The sequence below is a fragment of the Sebastes umbrosus genome, chromosome 7 (assembly GCF_015220745.1).
Source record: "Sebastes umbrosus isolate fSebUmb1 chromosome 7, fSebUmb1.pri, whole genome shotgun sequence".
NCBI classification, from domain to species: Eukaryota; Metazoa; Chordata; class Actinopteri; order Perciformes; family Sebastidae; genus Sebastes; species Sebastes umbrosus.
The window spans coordinates 6,246,051-6,270,251 of NC_051275.1; the positions used below are offsets into that span (position 1 = coordinate 6,246,051).

Consider the following 24,201-nt stretch of genomic DNA (forward strand, 5'->3'; position numbering starts at 1 on the left):
GAGGAGAGGAGAGGAGAGGAGAGGAGGCGGGGCAGCACCACATGTTAACCACATACACTACACAAATTATATCACAAGTTGCATACATGTACACTATGTCTCTTATAGAATATGATTATGAAAATAAAATATATAAGACGAAAATAAAAAATCGATCCTTTGTTCGTTCTGGTTCAGAACCACGGATAGCTCCTGAGGACTGTACTATGAAGCGAGTTCAACATACCCAGGATATCTTCTCGTTATCTGGATTACCTAACCCTAACAAACCAGATCTCGCTAAGCGGTCCTACGACGCTGGTTATCAACCCGGTAAATCAACCCAGGGTTTCTCAGTCTGGCTGTGAGCGCGTTCACATGAACGGGCAGGTGTCTGCAGTTTATGACCAATCACAGAGATGGACAAGTCTACAGACTGCAGACAGACAGGCAGAGAGACACATTTAACAAAGGAAGAGAAAACTATAATAGACAAATACGAAGAAGTTAAACACATAATCCAGACTAAAAGTAACACAGTTGAAGCTGCCAAATGCAGGAAGAACAGCTGGCAAAAGAAAAAACTCCAGATGTGTTAATAAATATATATAAATATAAAAACATAAATCAAAGAGGTAAACACCCACAGCATAAATCCAGCTGTCATTCCTGCATCTGTCAGTATAAACTGTGTTGTTTTTAGCCTGGATTATGACTTAAACTTCTTCATATTTGTGTAATATTGTCATACAATCACCGCACTGAGCTCTGATTGGTCAGTAGGAGGTAAGAAGTGATCCACCTTCGTAGGAAGGAAAACCCAGAAGAGTTAACCCTGAAGTTACCTCGATAACGTCAATCCTGCTTCTTAGTACAGGCCTTTGTTCTCCTAATAACAATCAAGCAATATTTGTTTTTACATTGTGGCTAATTATTGTTAAGAGACGCGTTTTATACATTCATTTAAGTGATCTGTGCATCATCTGTGATAGGCTGCGCCGCCTGGACGCAGCATCCTCAGCTCTCCTCCGCTGCTTTCTTCTTCCGGGGTGCTGATGTTGTTCATGCTCTCACTAGAGGCTGTTCCTCCTGCTATCTGTCGCACAAGGAGGAGGATGCTCCATCCGCAGGCCTCTCATCTTCTCCTGGGAACATTCAGATGAAATTTAGGGGACGCAAAAAAAACTGTTGGATGATCCTGCAGCTCCTTTTAAGCTATATGCTCTCTATCTATCTATCTATCTCTCTATCTGTCTATCGTTGTTATCCGGAGCATTCAGGTCCATTCTGCTGCCTGATACCATGACTATTGTTATTATTGTAATAGCTTAGCTATTGACAAGCCAAGTGGAGGGCAGTCTGTGTTGCAATTATTGGTAAACAGCAAAAACCAAGTGGAGGTAGGTCGGTTGGTTTCGATTTTTAGATGTTAAGTAAATGCATGCATATGTATAAAAAAAAGAAAGAAAAACATCCCCAAATTATTGAGTACCCAAATATTGACAGCATATAACTCTGTGCATACATTTGACTCATCTCCATAAATATATGGGAGAGCAGGGACACTTTTGTATAGGCACCAAATAACATCCCATTACTCACAGACTACTAGAACACTAATGGAAATAATTTGATCCCTGATTTTTTTTTTTTTAGAGCCCAACCCAAATGTGAAAGGCACAATTTGGTTAAATGTACAAGGAGTGCATTTTCCCAAAATTCCAGTACGGTTAGGACACCTTGTTCTGGGATAAAAAATATATAATTTAAATTGGAAGAAATGGCAGAATAAATTTGAAAACGTTATATTTACAATGTCACTTGTTCACGCATTTGTTTGAGAAAAATAAATTAAAATTATTATATTTTCATAAATTACTGAGTTATGGAATTTGGCAAAAAAACTAAAAGGATTTCTGACTGGCTGCTACTTGAGTAAACATTCACTCATTGGGTCTTATTCAGTTAGATAAAGCCTTTTGTCTTGTTTTTGTCTGCTTTTTGTTGATTTATAACAAGGTAGGAACCGTTAAACAATACTATCCCAAATGTCCCTGGTTAACTGTCCCAACTGTCCCAGGGAGAGAAGACACAATTTGGACTCTTGTGCTAGCTTCCAACAAAAATTCAGACCTCTAACATCAACTGATGGCTAGAAAATAAGCTTTCCAACAATATATGTTTTTTGTATGTGGCGCAACTAAAAACAGTATGGTAGAAGAAAAATAACAATAGAGCCAAAAATGTACTTACAGTACATGCTGAGTATTTCAAAACTGTGAATAAAATGTGAGGAAGAGTCAGAAGGTCTTCACTTTGAAAGTGAAGAGGGTTATGGATGAGTACAAGCATGGTAAAAGGGCATAGTTGCTTTCTAACTTGCTAAAAAGGCTCTGTCCCTACTGTCCTCCTTTCCCTACTGTCCTCCTGTCCCAACCGACCCTACCTCATATGTAGCCTTTTCTGTTTGGAGAAAGTTATTCATGCCACATGTATTATTACATTTGCCTGTGTGTGATCGCATGTGCAAGATGTTTTTAAATGAGACGTTTTCACTGTTACAGACCAAGATGCTACAAGGCTCCGGTATCTTGGGGCATGAGAGGCCGCTGATCATCAGGGTATCATTCAGCACCTTTGTTGTGGCTACTGTGTGCCTACCACTGCTTGGACTAATAACTTGTGTCCTCATATCCTCTGTTTTTCATTATGAGGACTCTACTGGTACACATTGCCAGGTAATTTCCTTACTTTACAAACTGAACCAACCATGTTTTTCTTTTGCTGCTAATGATATAGTACTAAAGTACGGAACCCCCCAGACCCATAGGAGAAAAATTGTATTAACTCGTTCCCTCAAGTTAGTAAGTCGTTCCCTCGAGTTAGTAAGTCATTCTCTCAAGTGAGTATGGCGTTCCCTCAAGTTAGTAAGTCGTTCCCTCAAGTTAGTAAGTCATTCTCTCAAGTGAGTATGGCGTTCCCTCAAGTTAGTAAGTCGTTCCCTCAAGTTAGTAAGTCGTTCCCTCAAGTTAGTAAGTCGTTCCCTCAAGTTAGTAAGTCATTCCCTCAAGTTAGTAAGTTATTCCCTCAAGTTAGTATGTCGTTCCCTCAAGTTAGTAAGTCGTTCCCTCAAGTTAGTAAGTATTCCCTCAAGTTAGTATGTCGTTCCCTCAAGTTAGTAACTCGAGAGAATTAGTAACCTCATAGTGCACTTCCTCCAATCATTCCTGACAGCCAACCCATTGATTTCAGTAAAGTTGGAAAGATATTGACAGATTCAAACTTCCTGGATCAATAACTCATAACCGAAACATTGTTAAAACGACGGCTCTTTCTAACCGTAGTAAGGTAGACAACGAGCTACAACCTCATTTTAATCACAACGACCCATCCTCCGAGCTGGACACGTAACATCGGTCTCTATGCGCAGCCGGCTGTGAGACGAGTAGTCAGGGACCGTCTACAAAGTGCAACACCGAAAAGAGATGCTATAAAAATATTCCATAACTTCACTGTTATACCGTGTAGTACCACCAAAATTATTTCACACATCAAAGGTCTCTTCATAGTTGTACTACAACACTTAGTTTGGAAAAATATGCTTTTGCATAATTTTGATGAATTTTGAATGGGAAAAATATTCAATAACTTCAGTATGTTACAGTGCAGTACCATCAAAATTACTTCACACAGCAATGATCTCATGGTTGTACTACAACTTGTTTACTAACTTGAGGGAACGAGTTACTGACTTGAGGGAACGAGTTAATAAAATGTTCTCCTGGGGGTCTAGGGAGGCTCCGTACTAAATCATTACTATGTGTTTCCAGGTTCCTAATTACCTGCCATCTATCAGTGCCTCAATAAGCCTGAGTCCTGAGTGCCACATATGGCGGTTTTGTATCGGACTGCACTCAGCGCCGAGGCTCCTGGTGGCGTTCACCTACTTCAGGTTTTACAAGACACGTTTTGCCTCGAGGTTCCCTGAGAGTTCACTCAGTCGCTTCAACCTGGCCTTTTCTATTTGTGAAAACCTCGGCCTCCTGCTTCTCACATATGTATCATCCAGTGAAACATACTGTGAGTAATCCATTGTTTTTATTGGAGAGGTTGTTTTTTTTTCAAACTTCCATTAATTTAACTCCTCAGTTAACAGAGATTTTGATTTTAAATGTATTTGAAGGCTTTGAAATGTTGGTTGTTTAAATACAGAGTGGAGATAATCTGGGATAAGGTTTTAAAGATTTATGAAAATTGCACATTAAGCCTAATTTCTATTCTAAACCCTTCATCATCTATTCAGCGAAATGAATAACCTTACCGGGCATACATTAACTTTGCAATTAAAAAAGGTACAGCAAAATATTATATTTTCAATTGTTTGAAGTACGATAAAGAGTTGGGCCAATGTGACTGGTTGATGCATTGACTCAAAGTTTAACTTCTATTTTGGAATTCATTATTACAACTACTGTGCTTTACTGACCTAATGTCCCCCCCTTTGTATATTTTTGCTCCTTAGTTGTACATAAGGAAGGTTTTGTGCTCTTCCTTGTCAGTTCCATTATCTACATGCTGATAACCTGCCGTTTATGGAAGACTATTAAGAAGTATTCATTAAATCCTGAGGTAAGGAAAGCCAAATCACACACTACAGTATGAGGGGCCGTACAAGACCTAATTCATTCTTACACTCACACACACATATATTCTCCTTTCACATACATATATTTTCACTCGCACACACACATACATTCTCCTTTCAGACACATACATTCTTCTCACACATATATATATTCTTCTCACACATACTTATATTCTTCTCACACATACATATATTCTTGTGCGAGTGAAAAAATATGTATGTGAAAGGAGAATGCATGTGTGTGTGAGTGCAAGAATGAATTATGTCTTGTACGGTCCCTCATACTACAGACTGAAATCTCTCATGTCATTTGCTGCATTTCAGTCCAATTCAGTATTTCTGTTTTGTTTTTTTTCTTCTCCCTAATAGGATGCCAAGTCTCACCATTGGAAAGTGCGCTTCTTACTTCTCAACGTATCCTTCTGTGCTTTGGCCGGATTCTTTTATTGGAAACACAACATGTACTGTGAATCGGGAAGTAAGTATGAAATCAGTTTGATCATTTCGATCTAATCTGTGAGGGCAAATAACAGTGCTTAATGGAGAATGACACAACATTCAAAAATATGTCAGTCGATGTAGAGTAATGTAAAATTGTAGCTACAAAATGCTGACCAAAACATTATGTCTATTATACAGTATACCCGTTTCTTCTTTTCACAGGTTACACATTATTTGCCCTGTTTGAGTATCTGGTAGTCTTCTCCAATATGGCCTTCCATCTCACAGCAGTGTGGGACTTTAAGAGCCGGGAGGTCCTGGTCGTTTCATCCTCTGAAGATAAAGACTTCTGACTAGAAACTCAAGCACAACGTGCTACATGTACAAATACACAGCCGCCTGATGTTAACAGCCTTGATCATACACAGGAGGAAGAGTGGGATGAAGGCTTATTCCATATATTTCCATGATGACGGGTCTCAAGTCCTTAGCGGGTGTAGATGTCAGACAAGTTTGAACAAAAGATATGCACATGTGCTACTGTACGGTCAATTCAGTGAGCTGTAAGTGCTTTTTTTGCCTCAGTGTCTCATTCATGGATGCCTTCGCCCACATAAAGTATTTATGTAATGTGAAATTTCAACTTTTGTACGATGCACAAAAAAAAAACATGTGGTCATACTGTATGTGTGCCAAAGTAAAGTGACGTTTTTTTTTCAAGTGTTCTTGGCCTTCATTTTGAAATACAGTTAGCTGTTGAATTTATGCAGTATTTCTCAAATGTGAATTATCTGTACTACATGTACTTAATACCCTTTTGTTAATCTGCTGCAGGTATTATGATCACACATTGCTTACCTGACTGTGACCCAAAAGTTAATGCTGCTGGATAAAAACCCAGTGGCCGTGTACAAAGGCAAATCACTGTAATATTTAAGTACGGTGTTTAGATATAAGTGTATACTATACACCATAACAAAAATGCAGTGCTCTGAAGCCTTTTGTCATCCTCCCTCCAAATCCGACCCTGATGATCCAAGTACTGGCCGAGCACCAGCAAGAAGTTTCATTTTGGCCGCAAGACCTCGAATCACATTAATTTACAACAAAACCCAGAAAACAGTATTTTTACTTGCTATTGTTCCACCTGCTAGTGTGCATTAAAGCTGAAGTAGGCGAGATTGGAACAAATGTGATTAAAAAAAGTATTTTTATAAAACGGTCACTATATCCTGACAGTAGTGCATGAAACAGATAACCTGAAAAAAATCCTGTTCTTCTGTGTCCTCCGGTGCTCCTAACAGCATCTGCAAGATTTCACAGACCGGAGGAAAACAAGCAGTAAGACCTGATCTGAGGTCTGCTGTCCATCTGCTGTCTATGAGCTGGCTGTCAATCACTCCTGAACTCCAATCAAACGGTCAAACTAGGCAGCGCTGATCAAATCCGAATCAATATTCTGTTACCATAATGTATATTTCTCGCATAAAAATGTTTTCAGAATCATCTTGTAGTGCACTGTTTAGCTGTAAAATGAGAAAGTTTGTGACCCGGCAGCCATGTTGAGATCAGTTGAAGAAATACCAAGCACCGCCCACCAGCCGGAGCTAACTTTTACAGCTAAACAGTACACTACAAGATGTTTCTGAAAACATTTTACGCGAGAAATAGGCATTACAGTAACAGAATAATTCCTATTTGATCAGCGCTGCCTAGTTTGACCGTTTGATGGGAGTTCTGCGAGTGACAGCTGCCTCCGTTGAATGAATAGCCAAAAGGAACGCTCTCTCTCTCTGAAATGACCTGAAAGTCTCCAGTCAAGGGCTAGATTTTTTTAAAGCCTGAAAACAGAGTCATGAGGAGGTGCAGAACACTTGAATTACAAAATGCTAAAAGGTTGTTATGAAATTTTGCCCAATGATGCCAAAAGAATTCGGCCTACTGCTGCTTTAACTTGAAAATGAACCTGAAAAGATACTATATGAAATTGTTTGCTCCCCGAGTTCAACACGTTCATAATGACGTGAACAGAAAACACAATGTGCAGATATAAAAGAAGAATTTAATCTCTCAACACATGAACAAAAGGACAAAATCATCGTTTTACATGATCAAACTCTCATAATATTCCTGCAATATTTTACATTGTACAAGTCTATTGTCATAGACCAATATAAATAATGGGCACATTAACAGCATTTTACAATAGCCTTCATTTAGTGTACGAACCTGTGTTGTCATCATGGGGGAACTTACAAGTACTTAATGAAAATCTAAGTACCAGGAATACTTTAACACTCAAGATAAGCTCCAGCAGCAGACATGCCTTGCTCAGGAACACTTCAGCAGAACAGGTGATTGCTATCACAATGTTTGAGCCGCCACCCTGCTGCCCTTTAATTACCAACCCCTAATGAATTACTTGCAGTATTTTTATAGGTAATCCAGTGGTTTTCAAAGTGGGGTCCGGGGACCTTCGGGGGTCCACGAGGGGTTCCAGGGGATAATTTATTTTCACAATAAATTCATCTATAAGCAACACAATGACAGAATGTATGACTATTTTGGTCGTGGGTTTCATACACTTTCTGTAATAAAACATCTAAAAGCAAAAATCCCATCAGATGGGGGACCCTGAGACAAAATTTGATCAAATGGGGGGTCCATGAGCTAATTTGTGTCAGTTTAGGGGTCCTTGACGTGAAAGAGTTTGGGAACCAATGGGTAAATAAACAGGTTGACACAGTGGAATAAGCCCTTATCACCCTTAAACACTGTATCATGTTCAGTTGGCCGTCCCTAAATATTTCTAACTGTAACACTTTAATTAGGACAAATTAGAAATAAGGACAATCCAGCATGTAAATAAAAACAGACAAATCACATCAGATATACAACAGATGGTGTTGGGCAAAAGCACAATGTTTGGAAGGCCAACCAAAGGATTGTTTTATACAGTATTTTTACATATTTTTCAGTTCTGTATTTCCTCCCAGAGTTTAATTTACAAATACTGTACTTTGAGAAATGTCTAACTTTACAAATACATAAAACGGGCATTCAAATCTGTATAAGGACGGAGCAACAAAGCTTTTCCGCCACTTCAGACTCTAGTAGCTCACACAGTAAGACTATAAAATGTTTGATTTCATTGTCCGTACTTTCTACAGGAACCCTGTATTTGATATAATGATATAATCATTATATTCTGTCATTCTGTTACTGTAGTTACTGTCAGTTTCAATGAAATGTTATCCAGTGCTGTGTACTTAAAGCAAGTGTTCTCTTTTGTTGTTTATATATTCTGTTCAAAATCAAAACTTTATGTTTTTCTCTCTACTAACTTTATTTTCTCACAGAGTTCTGGCAGCTTGCAACTCACCAGCCCATTCGACATCTTAACACTTTCCAGACACATAAAACTGTGCTGGTCATCAATTCATCCCCACTCTAGCTCTGTATGTACACATGTCTGAGTCCGTGTGTTTGTTCATTAATGTGCACACAAGCTGCTGAGGTATACATGCAGGATCAGTCGGTGGGTCTGCGCTGGGTTCATCTCACTGCACAGTTCAGGGTTTTGTGATGTGAACTTCACTAGTGCCACTGCCATTGGTGGTTGTGGTGATGATGTACTGCGTGGTGGCTTGCTGATTGGCCGGCTGCTGCTCAAGATGTTCAGCGTGGGCCTGGGTTGTGTTCTGAGGAACGGTCTGTTTGGTCTCCAGCTCAGTCTGACCCTCGGAGATGACGTAGTGTGTCTGCAGGACAGGGATGAGAACGGTTGTTGGTTGTTGATAGATTCTTCAACCTAAGATGTATTCAGACCTGGTATTAACATGTGTCTTGGGGGATCCGATCACAAGTGGACAGCTACGGGTGTGAATGCACCCAAGACGCATTGAGATCTGATTCCTCAGACTACATTCAGAAACAAAAATCCCAAACTGGTAAAAAAAAACAAGGGTACAGGCTCGGACACACCAACCCGACATCAAAGGACTAGCAGCGATGAAGGTCGACTGGCCGATAAGTTGCATTTGAACACACTGCAAAGACTACAGTCGACTACCACGTACATTCTGAACCTGCGTGAGAGGAAATATCTCTCCCTACCAGCAGGCGTCAGTAGTCTGTATTCGTCATTCAAAAAGGGAAAGGACTTATGAACCTGTGTTGTCAGGCCGTTGTTATGATGCATACATGAAACAAAGCCATTTTCACACCGCTCTCACTCACCACTTAGCTTCATTCCAGACGGCCATGTCGCTGTGACAATATCTGTGTGTTGGAATGATCAGATGAGATGAGAAGAGCCTTCTGTGTGACTTTACTCGTTGGCTTGCTTTCCTCACTTCCGTTTCTCTTCTTGTGCACTGATTCGTTTAAGCTGAACAGCCGATCAGAGTGATTTCTCTCACCGATTGGCTACGCCACCGATTCAACATGCTGAATTGGCCAAAAAGCCTCCGATAAGGGCAGAACTGTGCCAACGATGCTAGACACACCGCAAAAACTAGGCCGACAGCTGACCGTCGGTTTGTTGTATCAGGGCCTTTAGAGTTGTCCACTCATGATCGGATCACCCAAGACAGATGTTAGGTCTGAACAGGGCCTCTGAGGCAAGTTCTGATGTGTTCAAGTTGTCCCATTTGGGTCTCAAGCTTTAGGATCTTATTGTTTTTACTACATATCCATGTGACACATAACGATTTTAGATACAGTATTGACTTGAACCTTTTGTCAAGACTTTCAGCTGCAGACTTACCTATAAAAATATGGGTATAAAAAATTAAACTGTTTGTGAAACAGTGATTTAGTATCAGACAGCAATCACTCACCGTTTTCACCTGGTTGCTGTTGACTCCAGATACAGGTGTGCTGGCCTCAGCTATCACATACTGCGCGTGAGGTAGAGCCATCATCTGGATCTCAGATGCTGCCACGGTAAAAGTTACATAGTTACAAAACATATTAAGATTCATCAAAACATGCAGACACCGACTAGACGATATGGGAGTGTGTGTGTGTGTGTGTGTGTGTGTGTGTGTGTGTGTGTGAGACTCACAGTAGCCTCGGTAGTTCCAGTTCCCGGGTATGTAAGCGTGCTGAACAGTGCCCTGCTGCTGGGTGCTGCTGCTCTGCAGGGTGTGGCTCTGAGCTAAAGTCACAGGGGTCAGCTGGGTGGGGCTCAGCTCCTGACTGGGCTGCTGGGAGGTGGGGCTAAGAGGCTGACTGCTGACCTGAAAGAGAGTGAAGCATATCAAGCTTAACATTACGGGGTCCACAACGTGTGTTATTATATGTTATATGTTGTGTCAGAGTATTGAGGATCTACCTGACTGGCACCTTGTCCAGTGCCTGAGGGCTCGTTGACCTGGATGTGTTGTACCTGGATGGAGTGCTGGCTGTAGCCGTGAGGGTCATGCAGCTGGCTCACATCGACTGTCGGGTGCTGGGAATGTGGGGAAGAAGCCTGTGAAACACAGAGAAGATGAACACTTGTTACTGTTTCTTACATTCAAGAAGAAGAAGAAGAAGAAGAAGAAGAAAATTTTCATAGCGGCTGATTTTTTTAATCCCACTTATACCTATAAAACCTCAAAAAATAGTGGAAACAAAAAATCACAAATTCCAAGATCCCAAGGTGACACAGTCAAATTGTCAGTTTTTCCAACCAGCATCCCCAAACTAAAAGATATTCGGTTTACAATGATGTGAGGAGTTGGAGCCAGAGAACGGTTGGCAATTTTGCTTAAGAATTGACTTAAACAATTAGTCGATTGCAGAAAATTAATCAGCAACTATTTTGAAAATGAATGAATCGACTGCTTGTTTTAGATCTACCTAAAACCTTTTAATTTGAGTGTGATGAGTTGTGGTTATACCAGGCAGCTCCCAGATGTCAATGTGTAGCACTGTGATTAATAAGCAGGATGTTGTTGAAATGCTCAGTCAACTTTCCAGGGATACATAGAAGTTTAAAAAATAAATAAAATAAAAAAATCTCGATCAGATTCTGGATCTTACCGGAGCCACCTGCACCACCTGCAGCTGAATGTGCTGCGGCTGGGACAGGTTGCCTCCTGCCTGAGACACTGGGATGTACTGGATCCTCTGGTAGTCTCCCTGCGCTGTGCGGTAGTCTGTGGTCAGTGTCTGAGAAAGCTCCGTCATGGCCTGGGTCAGCAGATCTGTGGTCTGTGGACAAAATAAATCATGTTTAGTTGACCTTTCCTTCTTTCTTTCTTGCTCCTGCTGCACTGAGTCTTGGTGTTGGTGCTTAACATGTATGTTTTTAACTCTTTCTCACCACTACAGCCTCAGCTGTGGTACCGTCCGCACTGATGACTGCAGGAGCGCTACTGATGACAGCTGTAGTCAGAGGAGTCTGGATGGTGTTGGCAAGTTGGGCAAACTCTGGATGCTTCTTCCTGATGTGCTGAACCATCTTAGTCTGAGATACAAAACACACAGAGTTACCAGCTGGGTTCTGGGACTGTCAGAGACACAGCAGAGGATATGTAGAGATATTTAGAATGTCTTTGACGGAGCTTGGTACTGACCTTGCTGCTGTACTGTTTGGCACAGTGTGGGCAGCAGACTGGTGCGGTGGCGATGGTGCCGGTCAGCTGCGTGTGTGTGCTCAACATGGGGTCTGGCTCACCGGGAGCAGCCGGACGCAACTTGCGGATGCTGGGAGGCAATTCTGCCCCGGGATGGTTCTTCAGTATGTGTGCTTTCCTCTTACTGGCACTCTTATACACCTGCACAGACATCCATCACATCCGTTCAATGATATCATACTGAAAGCTCAGGTTCAGAGAACTTTGAATAAATATTAGGGCTGTCAAAGTTAACACGATAACACGTTAGCACAAATTCATTTTAACGCCACTAATCTCTTAAACACAATTTGATCTTTCGGAGGTTATAGCGAGCCATGTCATACCGGCTTGTCGCGAAGAAGGCTAAATAACGCTCCAAACTTAGGCTAAGTTTTGGTGAGGAAAAACTGTCGTGGCCATTTTCAAAGGGGTCCCTTGACCTCTGACCTCAAGATATGTGAATGAAAATGGGTTCTATGGGTACCCACGAGTCTCCCCTTTACAGACATGCCTACTTTATGATAATCACATGCAGTTTTTGGCAGGTAATAGTCAAGTCAGCACACTGACACCGACAGCTGTTGTTGCCTGTTGGGCTGCAGTTTTGCCATGTTACGATACGAGCATATTATTTATGCTAAATGCAGTAGGCTACCCGTGAGAGTTTCCGGACAATATTTGTCATTGTTTAGTGTTGTTAATTGATTTCCAATACATGTGTTTGCATAAAGCAGCATATTTGCCCACTCCCATGTTGAAAGGAGTATTAAATACTTGACAAATCTCCATTTAACGTACATTTTGAACAGATAACAAATGTGTGATTAAATATTTTAATCGATTGACAGCCCTAATAAATATTAAATAAATAATAAAACAATGAAAGCTTCTCCAAAAACTCAAAGTGCACATGACAGGATGGGGAAAACAAACCTTGTCACAGTACTGGCAGAAGTAGTCCCTGTTGGGCTTGATAATTGGCAGCGTGAGCTCAGGCACATCATCAATACGCATCTCTGGATGACGCTTGGACAAATGATTCACCTGTAACCAGAAAAAAAAAATAAAGTGAAGGGCACTGGAATATCAACAAAAACCTCATTATCAACAAATAAAAATCTTTCTGCGAGTTGTTGCTCACCAGCATTCCTCTGCGTCTGAATCCCATCATGCACACTCTGCATTTGAACATGAAGCTTTCGAAGTCGGTGGTGGGCACCTTCAGTTTGAGGGTTTTGGAGCGGTGGATTCGGTCGGCCTTCTTGGCCTCTCTGTCGGGGTTGTGCATGCGCTGCATGTGCTCCCGCAGCTTATCTTTCCTCTTAATGCCACAAGGAAATTCATTGTCACACAAGAACTCACATATCTATTTACTAACACTAACAACTGTTATCTTCCAATGCTCCATCTATTCGTCTTACCTTGAACTGTTTGCCACATGTTGAGCACAGGAAGTCCTTGCGGTCAGAGTGGCGTAACATGTGCAAACGCAGCTTGTCCGGCCGGCAGAAGGCCTTTTCACAGTCTGGACACTGGAAGATCTTCTCTGAATGAAAGCAGCGGATATGCTTCTTCACCTAAAGAGGAGAACACGTTGTAGTAAATGTGTCAATTTGCTGTTTTAAACCAGACGGTTCCAAATCACTGTAAAGCTGGGTTTCCACCAAAAGTTCCCAAGACTCCCTGGAACTACTTTTCAAGGAACTAAAAGGTTCCTTCGGCCCACTGTTGGCTGTGTTTCCATGGCGGTCTAAAGACCTGTGAAGATTAGGCTATTTAGTCCGCTGAAAAATATACCTGTCTCATCTAAAAAACACGCTGAAAAAAAAAAAAGGTTTTGTCTCACTGCGACATTTACTGCTGCATATATTTACTGAAGCACGTTGGATGTAATGGATGAAATGCAGAAGAGGAAAATTAAACTAAAAGCGTCCATCTCCACAGTAAATCATCTGTCGAGTGTTTGACGGTTATTTATTTGTGCTTTAGAACGTAACGCCGTGAAACTCGCTCACACGATCTCGCTCTCTGTTTTTCAGGGTCAGGAAGCCGACAGCAGAGCCTAACTTTACATTTAATGTTATTAAACAAAGAGAAATGCTCTCCTCTTGTCCTAAAATGGTCCTACTACTATGCTAGAGTACTTCCTTGTTTTATGAATGAAGCGGTACAGTTGAAGCACTAGTGCTGTGTGTGTGTTTCATCAATCAGCTGTGGTCATCCCTGCAAACTCCACCCTGAAAGTTCAGGTACTTTCAGAAAGTACTACCCCTCGATAAGGGCCTTTTTTGAGGTAAAAGGGCCTCGATAAATGTCCCCAGAACTTAATTTAGAACCGGGTCCCTGCGGTTGAAACGAAAAGACTTCCTCAAAATGTTCTTAGTTCTGGGGGAAAGTTCCTGCGGTGGAAACGGGGCATAAGAGACATTGATTCCTAACCTGGATGAAGTCAGTGAATGTCTTCTTGCAGGAAGGACAGGTGAAGCAGCCGTCCACAGCATGCACCGCTACGTGGTCTTTGAGCAGCTCCAGCCTTTCGAAGGTTTCCGGGCACAAGAGACAAGAGTAGGAGCGGTTCTCCGTGTGCACCAGCAGGTGGTCCTCCAGGGCCGAGTCACTCATGAAGCTCTTGCTGCAAATGTGGCAGGAGAAGGCGTAGGCGTCCCGGCCGTGCACCCGCAGGTGCTGTTCCAGCTTGTCTTTATCCCGGAAGGCCTTGCCGCAGTGGGTGCATTTAAAAGGACGGAAGCTCTTCCTGATGAAGAGGTGCTGCAGCGCTGCATTCTGGGATGGAAAAGAGAGAATCAGTGTTTACCGTCATGGATCTGCTGTGACATGGGAAGAGGCTGGAGTGTGCGGGAGGAGGCATATCCTGAAATGTCACATCAACATTAACACCATGGAAACTCTTTGAACCAACTGTGTTACTGCCTACCTACCTGCACATCCATCTTTGAGGGAAGCACGCATTGAGGAAGAGAGACACACTGTTGTAAATCATGGCACCAAATAATCTAAAACTCTGCTGCATTTCAGTGAACCCAGCAGCAGTCTCACCCGTATCCTCTTGGCACGGCGCATGTCCTGAGATGTGAGGTGGGAGTCTGATTGGCTGCTCTGTGCCGGGTCCTCCTTCAATGAGACTGGCAGGTCTGTGCTGGAGGGCGGGGAGACGGACTCTGGGACCGGCTCCCCTGCAGGAGATATGAGCTGGCCCTCTGATTCAGCCCCGGCCTCTGCCTCCGACTCCATCTCCACCACCTTCAGCCCGTTCTGAGCTCCCTCCGCTCGCTCCTCCAGCGGCTTCTCGGTCAACTCCAGCATCTCCTGATTAAAAAGGTAAAGAAAGGTCAAATCACAATTTCTCAACTGATCGATTAATCAACACAGCACGTATTAAAGTGTCCCTTACCGGTGTCTTGTCCCCACCGGCGTCTACTGGTGGGTCCAAACGTATAAATTTAGGTGGGCGTCCCGGTCTTCTTCCCGTCCCAAACCTCCTCCTGCCTCTCCCCCGACCCCGGCCTCTGGCCCTGAGAGAGGAAAGATACAGTGTCAGTTTGGATCTAATGTGATAGAAATGAAAAGAGAAAATGTTAAAGAAGGTTTTACCTGGAAACAGAGTTTAACTTGTCGTCATGCATGTTGAGATGTTGCTGCAGTTGTTCAGAGCTCACAAAGCGGCGGTTACACTCATAACAAGGCCAGTTTTTCTCCTGCTCCCGGAGCACTGAGGGGGGAACAGAAAGTGAGGACCAGGAAAGACCACTACTACTGTTTACAATGGGACACACGTCATCACAGCAGGGCTGTCATTATTAACTATGGACAATCATGCGATTAATTGCGATTAAATATTTTTCGATTGACAGCCCTAGTTGATATGAAGTAATATATGCAGAGACTCACCTTTTCTCTCTTCTTCTGTTACATCGTGGATCTTCTGATTGACAAACTCTGCATAGGACGCCGCATACCACACCTGCAGAGGGAAATATCATTAAAAACACAAAATACTATGGATGTCCTTTACCGGGAGTGATTCACTTGCCTAACAGCTCTGGCTTGTCTCCGCCACGTCCTGAGAAAGTATCTGACTCTTAATTTACTAGATATTCCACTTTGACTGAACTAAACTGAATTTCCTCACCAGCTAGTCGTTAATTAATCTACTGTTTGGTGCTGGGCAGGTAGCATACATTAGTTAAATCTTTGTTTCATAACTTTGTGCACACAGTGGAGAAGCGCACATTACTACATATGAAGCTAGAAATGCACCGATCGATCGGCCACCGGTCGAAACCGGCCAGTTGTCAGCTGATCGGCTGGCCGATCATTCTCATATGTCCTATTTCTTGCTGGTCAAATTTACACGTGTGATGGTTTTACGTCGCGCACACTACAGCACAGACAATAACGGCACAGCCACACGCACCTGCAAGTCTAAAATAAGCCGTGGAGGAACAACCTTAGAAACAAGGTTTTGACAACAAGAAGGTCCTGTAACGTGGTGCCTTTTATGAGGAAATGTAAGTTATTTAATAGGCAGTGTTTTATAACAAACAATTGAATTTAAATTCTCCATTAAATAAAAAGTTACAAAAATGTTGGTGTATGCTGTCACTTATAGTTCTTAGAAAGAAATAAAATCAAAATTGGCAAATCAGACTCTTAAAATAAATCGCAATCTGCCAAGAAAATTGCAATCGTGCGTCTCTATATGAAGCAGGACAAATAAGCACACCGTATGCTCAACGCAGCATACAACCTGCACTACACAGGCCTGACCTTGAGCTCTTGTTTGGGCTGGATGTTCTTGATGGACGTGTAGAATATCTCGGAGCCGTACTGGTAGGCCACCAGGTTCTGCTCCAGGTGGTTCTGAGCAGGTCTCACAAACATCATCCAGTTACAGCTGTCCTCGTCAGAAAGGTCCAACCACATGTCGTCAGACTTCTCCGCATCCTTCTCTGCGTCCAGCATGCACAGCTAAGACAACAAGCAGATTAGAGATGAGAGCGCCACCTTAGACTGGACATGCTTGAACACACAACATGTTTCCCTCAGTTCTTATTCACCGAGCTCTTTCCTATAAAACTGTCTCATTCACAAAAATATAAATTTCCTTTTTGTTTCTTTGCTAGGACACTATAATTACAAATGTTTCCCTCTTTGCTTCTGGCTGTTTGTAAATCAATAATTTCAGAACTCTGATTACTTTACTACAAACAGCACCAAATATCAGAATGTCATATTTAACCAACAGGGCAACGTTACTCTTGTTAATACCGAAGATGGCGAGTGTATTTTACATGAACATTTTACTCAGAGCAGCTAAATACCAAAATAAAAGCTGCACAACTAAAGAGAGCTCATATCAATCAAACAGAAAGGAGTCATGCAGAGCGCTGTTTTACTTTCAGATGAATGTAGTGGTCCTGCAGTTCAGTCTGAGACACCAGGGGTCCCTCCACAGGACCAAACTGCGTGCGCTTTGGGATGCGTCTCTTGGAGAAGACCCCGCCCAGGAAGCGGTCGATGTAGAGGACCAGAGGCAGACTGGCCCGGGCCTTGGACATCACGGGCCGGTTGGGGATGGGGTGCAGGGGGCCGTGCTTCGGACACACAGAGGGGTTGGCATTATTACACTCGTCACACCCTGAGAGGCCACAGAAAGAAGAGATCAGTGAGACACAAATCACCACAACAGATACAGAAAATTAATGAGATCTAATTGACATATATTTTGTTTTTGCCCTACTTTGTGTTGTTCTACTTAAAAAGCGTCCACACCTTTCCCTTGTTCTGAATGAATTTTAAATTTGGAGGATTTGTGACTTAAAGGGTAACCTTGGTATTTTGTCAACCCTCGACCCTGTTTTCCCATGTTTTTGTGTCTAAGTGACTAATGGGGACAACAATTTCTGAAATTGGTCCAGTATTGAGAGAGAGCGCTGTAACCGGCAGCCACGAAACGAGCTGCGAGGTCAGTGAGCAGCATCAATGTTACGTTACGTCCACTAAAAAAGTGTTTTTTTTCTGTCACTGACAGGCTCAGATTGTTATTATAAGTGTCTGACATAACATAATAATATGTTACAATGTAACATAACAATCAGAGCCTGCCATGGCAAAAACAAGCACTTTTAGTGGACGTAAATGATGGTGCCAGCTTGCCCCAACAGCACCATATCGCAGCCTGTGAGCAGCTGCCGTCTACAGCGCTCTCCCTCAATACTGGACCAATTTCAGAAATTGTTGTTCCTGTTAGTCAATTAGACACAAAAAAATGGGAAAATAGGGTCCAGGTTGAAAAATAACGAAGTTATCCTTTCACTTGAAAGAAAACTATAATACATCTGATAAAACTGCTTATCAAAAAACATTTTTGTAGTGTAGAACTAGATCAGAATGCCAGCCAAACGGCAGTAGTACTTTCAAAATATGTTTGTTTTTTGTAATGCTCTATATTACTTTATTCTATATAAAACTACTGGCAGGTCAATGCCAAGTCAGTGAGCTGAGAGTATTAAATAGGCCATCATGTCCACAGTCAAGACACAGAAAAAGACTAAACATCCTCTGCTGTCTGCTCTACATGCGTGAGACCTGACAGAGCAGACGACTGTGTTATGACTTCACTCACAGAGGCTGTGGGGGTTGAATGACTGAGGCTGCCGAGGTTCCCAGTCATCCATATCAGAGTCTTCATCCTCATCTTCGTCAGAATCGTCTGTGGAGTCTGTGGCCCCGAGGGGACTGGTGGGGGGGTCCGTCATGTCAGCCATGGAGGGGAGCGACGTCGACACAGACAGCTGCTCCTGTGTTTGTTGGATAATTTCACATATTTAATATTGTTCTGTTTACGTGAGAAACACTTATACGTTCTCATCTTCGGGGCTTGTTCACATGTAACAATGCAATAAAAATGTATATAAAGGAATAAATGAATGTATCCGTGGATAGTTTTACACAACCAGATGCTATTTATTTATTTATGATATTCTATGCAAGTAAAAACACATTTTGTGGTAATTAAGGCAAGAAAAAACATTCATTCACTATTTGTTTCTAAGGGACTGTTAGTGACATCAAAATCTCTAAATGTTAACCTGTGATATTTCTGAAGATTATTTTTGTGTATCATATCTCAGATGCCATTATACTGTATCTGCACTGCAAATATCTCAAAGTAAATTACATACAGTATGAACTACACCGAGATAGACCTGCTGGAATAACCAAATAACTGTGTTCTCACTACATGACAATAGACAAATATCATTTCATTGTTTGAAAACAACATGTCCTCACCTGGGAAACTGGCTCCAGGATGGCTTGAGGAGCATCTGCTACATTACTGAGAACATGCAGATTAGCAGCATTCATGTTCTGTCCACTGGGCAGCAAAACTGTGACCTATGAATGAGATTACATTACTTTAGGGTTCAGTAAAAACAGGTGGTTTCATACTTGCCAACCTTGAGATCTCAGAAATAGGGAGGATTTCAAAACCAAATGGAGGGGGGGTGTCTGGGGGTCCTCCCCCTAAAAAATCTGAGTTTCAGAGACTTTGTTTCCTGCATTCTGGTGACTTTTAAAGACTGAAAATAACAAAATAAGAAGTACACTGCAACAGCATGTTTCTCTTAAATAGGCCTATTTTAATTTTACTTTTATTTCTCAGGAAAGAAAACTGAATAATTCACCCCTTTGGCATAAACTAATATTCATCAATGTGTATTCATTTAGTAATTTTTGGCCCCAGCTTGAGTATTTCTTTCTCTTATTACTCTCCATTTTCCGGGAACAGGTGGAAACAGTAGGGCTTGTACATGCTGTACAGTGGCAGATAGAGGTTGAGATAACGAAAAGGAAAAAAAAAAAAAAAGGTGTGAAAATTTGCCATAAATCAGGAGAAATACTGGAAAATTGTGACCCCGGGAGGAAACCGGGAGGCGATGAAAAACAGGAGTCTCCCGGGAAAATCGGGAGGGCTGGCAAGTATGGGTGGTATACAGCTACAGTAGGTAATGACATGACCGGACAGTACCCGGTAAACTTACCTGCTGCGTCGTACCATCCTGCTGAATGTAAGCCACCTGTGGCTGGTCAGCAAATACAGTCTGAAAGAAGAGTTGAATACAGAAAGAGATGTGAGCAGATCTTGCAGGGCCGAGTGCATGCTATGAATAGTACATATTAATGAATGTATACTTTGCACATTTGAAACAATGAAATATATGGAACTCTAGAAAGGGTTAATACTGATTTTTGTAAAACATCCCCAACATGCGGTCAAGAATGACTCTTCCATAAAATGCAGGGTCAACACAACACCACGGCATCCTTGAACAGAACACTGAACCCCACCTGCCCATCATTGGAGGTTGTTCTCGTGTCATCTAAATGCTTAAAATATCAGTTAAAAATGTCTCTCCGTTCTTACCTGAGTGCCATCTGCAGGGTGTATGTAAACCAGTGTGTGCTCTGCAGACTCTACAGAGGTGTAGGAGTTCCCATCCGCTGTATAAACCACTTGCTGCTGTCCCCGGTCCGTCTGATCGCCACTGTACACTATCTGGGCCACGGTGCCGCCTTCAAAATGTACCTGCAACACGTGTGAACAAGACACAAAGGCTGTGAACCACCTGCAGCATCATTACACTCTCTGACTGGGACTCACCCCCCCCCATTAATCCTTCATTATCATAGTACAGTATATGTGATTGTGAACTAATGATGGTGCATTTCTGCCCTCCTCAAGTCCTTTTGGAGGTTAAGGAAGGAATCATTACTTGGAAAATCGCACTATATTCTATTAATTTAATCTATAAAAGTGGTTGGTGAATTCTGGGATTTCACAGCAACTAGGGTCAGTGGACAGAAGGGAGTATCTGGTGAGTGTGTTCAAAAGACAAATAGAATGCTACAGGAACGAGTCCGAAAACCCAGAAATCAGTTAGCATTTTAGCCCTTTTGTTTCCCTCGTCTGGAAGTCTGGAAGTTTTTAGTTAGATTCCTGAAATAAAGTCTGTGGTTAACACAAGCTGAAGAGATTTTAACATTTTGTTCTACGACATAAAATACACCATTGAATTTTGAAGCCTTTATGTGTCTCAAATAAAGGCGGTAGTGGCTAAATGAGACTACTAAACGTCATCACACCGACTCGTCCGCCTTTACGCCACGTTGTGTATACTCGCGCTCATGCGACCGCAGTCTAGTTTGTTTATAGCCTAACGTTAGCTTTTACCTTTGCCGATTGCATTCACACTTCAAAAATCATAAAAGTGGTGTTCATTTGTGAAGATCATTTTACGGAACGTGTAAGTATCATAAACGTTTGTTTGCCACAGAGCTTATGTTCTGCAATAAACATAAAACCCAATGGAAAAATCCCAGGGAATGGGAATGTGACGTAACCGACAGCAAGTCGGACATTTTTGGAAGAAAAGGGTAAGAGTTGCTTTTTACTGCAAGTGTCAAAAGCTAACACAAAACACTGCACAGTGATGAATAACATCCAAAAGCTGTAGTATATATAATATACAGTTAGACACAAAAGTAGGTTAACGTTATGGGTTTCATTTTGCAAGATACCAGTAGATTAATTATGCAGTATTAGCCTATGTTTTTTTAGTATTCCAGTACAATAACATTAGCTAGCTTATTTTTGTCCGGATGATTGTGTGGTTAGCATTTGGCGTGTAGATCTTATTGTCATATATCTACCCGTTTGTAAATCGGACATCGGCCTCCAAAGATTTACATATTTTGAACTGCTGACAGGTGTTCACTAACACCACAACACATCAGTGACCATAATGGGTGGCAAGCTGTCAAAGGTCCTCCTAATTCGTAAGGATCAACATCAATAACTAACTTCAATTTTGTAATATATCGCCCCTTTGTCTCTCTCAACTTCTCTGTATATGGGTATTTGGCTTTCGCACGCACTTTATACATTTCTAATGATGAACGATTGACAGATGTAGAGACCGGTGACCGTTACTGATAGTCTACCGTAGCTCACACGGCCCAGAATGCCCCAACGATTCCCCATTCCCTATTGGCTTCTTGTCGAGGGAACCAGGGCGATGTTAACTTCCTGTGGCGTACAAACATATGTCATCCCTGGAGCACTCTATTGTGAGATGCTTATACTGTCCTCTGATGTATAAAGTGTGCTGCATCCTTTTTCTACAGCGTGACTGGTTGAACGTAGCACTTCGGGGACAGTTCAGACCTGTGTGCCGTTGCCTGAATCACTGTTAGACGTCTGACTCCACACAGCGGAGGGTTCCTGTTTGGTCTCCATGGCAGCACGGTGCCAGGCCCGTTGCCAACCACGTCACCTATCACGCAGCCAGGGACGCCTGTAATGCACACAGACAAGAGGATTGGGGTTGATACTAATAATAGTAATAATAATAATAATATTGCAACATGGTGATAATACAGTAGCTGACACAACGTAAAATATGGATGGCTGGATTTTAATGTGTCTTTGAGACTGCCAGGTGGGGGATCATCTCTATAATCATTGCACAACATTATGAGATGTGAAACAAAGGTGGTAGAAATGTGCATATGGTTTGATGAATGGATGATGGAGCCTCTACTGTTGCAGCTTTATCAATGTCATATTATGCACTGGACACAGAGAGGCTGTTTGGCTGCATCATTGAGGCGCTGCAGCAGCACTCAATGCAAACCCATGTGCAACCTGCAGCACTGATCTTTGTGTCTCCAGACCCAGTTGTGCTCGGCTGACAGGAGGACATGCACACCACAATAAAGCAGCATGTCACTGGGTGTTCAGAGCGGTCACACAGGACTCTCAGCTCGGCGGGGGGTCGGAGGGAAAACGCGGTTAACGTTTGCTGACGAGGCCGCCCGGGAAACGGTGTCTAAATACAACCGTATGTCGACACAAAAGCCACCGTGGAAAAATCACAAGTCTGTAAACTCATTCAGAAATCTAGTTGGTATAATCAATAATAAATTCAATCCCCCCTATTTTAACCCCGCAGGTTCTCGGTCCCAACTGGACCATACCACACAAACCAGCGCGGTAGAAACCCGGGCATTCACCGCACCGACACATCGGCATTACGGACATATACTCCCGGTGTGAGGCCGACCGGGGAGCTAAACATCACTAGTCGGGCCTCAGGACGAGGACCGCATTATGAGATATTTAACACGAGTGGTTTTAAAGCGGTAAAAGAGCGGGTTATTATGGTAGACCCACCCGTCCCCCCATTGTAGTTGGGCCCAGTCCTTCCAGTCCGCTGTGAACAAGGAAGAAGAACGGCCTCCATGTTGGGTGGGACTAACAACAACAACCACATCCGAAGAGACCCACAGACAAAAACACACATCTTCTACCGGTTCACATGCGACAAAACAACCCGCACATTTGATGTATATTATCAGAAAGACAACCTAGCATTTCAGCTATATAAGTAGTCGTGAAGTAAATCGTAGTTTTGTTACATTTACGGAAAGCGGACAAGTTGTTCTTACCTCAGAATGGTAGCTGCAGAGATGGCTGCATTGCATATATTAACATAATCTGCCTAGCAACACGCAGGAGCGCGGCTTCTGATTGGTGGTTAATTTACTTTTGGGGAGCAAAAGAAATTCAGGATATTTTAAAACATTATTTTCAGGAAACAGTTTTTATATAGTCGTTGGAATTTAATAATAATATGTTGAAACGTTTAGCGATGTTACCGCCAACGTCTTTATTAATCGTAGTTATAACTTGATGACCATTTTAGTTCAACCAATCAGAAAAATGAAACACCCAAGTCCTCCAATTAAATTAAAGCTGTTGTCCAAAAAGGTTATTTGATCTACTGTTATAATTTATTGTACTTTAGGCAGCACTGCCAGCTTAGACTAACGTTTCTTTCTATTTATCTTATATCTAAAAGTTGTTTTTTTTTGTTGCTGTAAAAAGGTGGAGATGACAGGCGATGATGATTGGCTGAAATCTAATTTTCTTTTTTTTTCTTTCAAAATGACAGTATACATAGTAACAGCAGGAATATTAAAAACATTTACATACAGAAGCATAGTGAAAACATAAACAAAGAGCTGTGCCAAACATAAAAGGACAACAGAAATGAAACAAAACCAACATAACATTTTTAAAAAAAAAGACTACGCGAGATTATGACAATAATTTCACTTAAAACCTTAAAGATATTGCATACATTCATTGTTTTCATTGCTTTTTTGTTTTGTGAGGAAGAAATTGTTGACAGATATAATTCTATTTCTTTCATAAATACAAAGAAATTGGGCTTTTTTTTTGGTAAATTTACACTTGTGAATGTGGAACTTTGCGAAAAATTAATAAGAATTAGTAAAAAAATTAATTAGAAAAAAATGCATTACTGTCTTTGTCACTGTAATCATAGCAGCCAAATATAATATTTCTATAGTACAGTGCAAAATCTGAGAAAATGAGAAATAAATGAGAGCAAGTTTCAGGATGTGATTCGCAGAACGAAC

The 24,201-nt window shown here is 41.9% G+C and overlaps 2 protein-coding genes across 5 annotated transcripts; one reads left to right on the top strand and one right to left on the bottom strand.

The window, feature by feature from the left end:
• Window positions 1-792: 792 nt before the first annotated feature.
• Window positions 793-5,790, top strand: LOC119490807 (post-GPI attachment to proteins factor 2-like). Of its 2 annotated transcripts, XM_037774298.1 has the most exons (6): window positions 793-1,379; window positions 2,544-2,717; window positions 3,810-4,059; window positions 4,502-4,608; window positions 4,994-5,102; window positions 5,288-5,790. In XM_037774298.1, exons 2-6 carry the CDS (start codon window positions 2,550-2,552, stop codon window positions 5,416-5,418), a joined length of 765 nt encoding a protein of 254 aa, XP_037630226.1. In that variant the 5' UTR covers window positions 793-1,379; window positions 2,544-2,549; the 3' UTR covers window positions 5,419-5,790. The 2 variants fall into 2 exon arrangements, with proteins under 2 accessions (XP_037630226.1, XP_037630225.1); XM_037774297.1 differs by lacking the exon at window positions 793-1,379 and having other exon boundaries at window positions 2,391-2,717.
• A 1,325-nt stretch (window positions 5,791-7,115) lies between these two features.
• prdm10 (PR domain containing 10) lies at window positions 7,116-23,259 on the bottom strand. 3 transcript variants are annotated; one of them, XM_037774246.1, is made up of 24 exons: window positions 22,931-23,044; window positions 21,923-22,052; window positions 20,123-20,284; window positions 19,740-19,799; window positions 18,988-19,092; window positions 18,320-18,494; window positions 17,091-17,332; window positions 16,462-16,662; window positions 15,583-15,655; window positions 15,286-15,403; window positions 15,086-15,206; window positions 14,731-15,000; window positions 14,613-14,624; window positions 14,113-14,457; window positions 13,095-13,250; window positions 12,815-12,994; window positions 12,607-12,717; window positions 11,632-11,832; window positions 11,379-11,522; window positions 11,096-11,266; window positions 10,404-10,541; window positions 10,134-10,308; window positions 9,907-10,004; window positions 7,116-8,826 (listed from the first exon to the last, which is right to left on the bottom strand). In XM_037774246.1, exons 2-24 carry the CDS (start codon window positions 21,992-21,994, stop codon window positions 8,638-8,640), a joined length of 3,519 nt encoding a protein of 1,172 aa, XP_037630174.1. In that variant the 5' UTR covers window positions 21,995-22,052; window positions 22,931-23,044; the 3' UTR covers window positions 7,116-8,637. The 3 variants fall into 3 exon arrangements, with proteins under 3 accessions (XP_037630174.1, XP_037630173.1, XP_037630175.1); XM_037774245.1 differs by lacking the exon at window positions 22,931-23,044 and adding an exon at window positions 23,206-23,259 and having other exon boundaries at window positions 8,638-8,826; XM_037774247.1 differs by lacking the exon at window positions 14,613-14,624 and having other exon boundaries at window positions 8,638-8,826.
• Window positions 23,260-24,201: the final 942 nt, after the last annotated feature.

Coding starts and splice junctions, on each gene's coding strand:
- LOC119490807 (XM_037774297.1), top strand. CDS start 2,463: ATGCCACATGTATTATTACATTTGCCTGTGTGTGATCGCATGTGCAAG. Junction 4,609..4,993: donor AGTATTCATTAAATCCTGAG/GTAAGGAAAGCC, acceptor TCTCCCTAATAG/GATGCCAAGTCTCACCATTG. Junction 5,103..5,287: donor CATGTACTGTGAATCGGGAA/GTAAGTATGAAA, acceptor TTCTTTTCACAG/GTTACACATTATTTGCCCTG.
- prdm10 (XM_037774246.1), bottom strand. CDS start 21,994: ATGGAGACCAAACAGGAACCCTCCGCTGTGTGGAGTCAGACGTCTAAC. Junction 15,001..15,085: donor CCGGTGGGGACAAGACACCG/GTAAGGGACACT, acceptor CTTTTTAATCAG/GAGATGCTGGAGTTGACCGA. Junction 13,251..14,112: donor CATTCACTGACTTCATCCAG/GTTAGGAATCAA, acceptor TCTCCTCTTTAG/GTGAAGAAGCATATCCGCTG.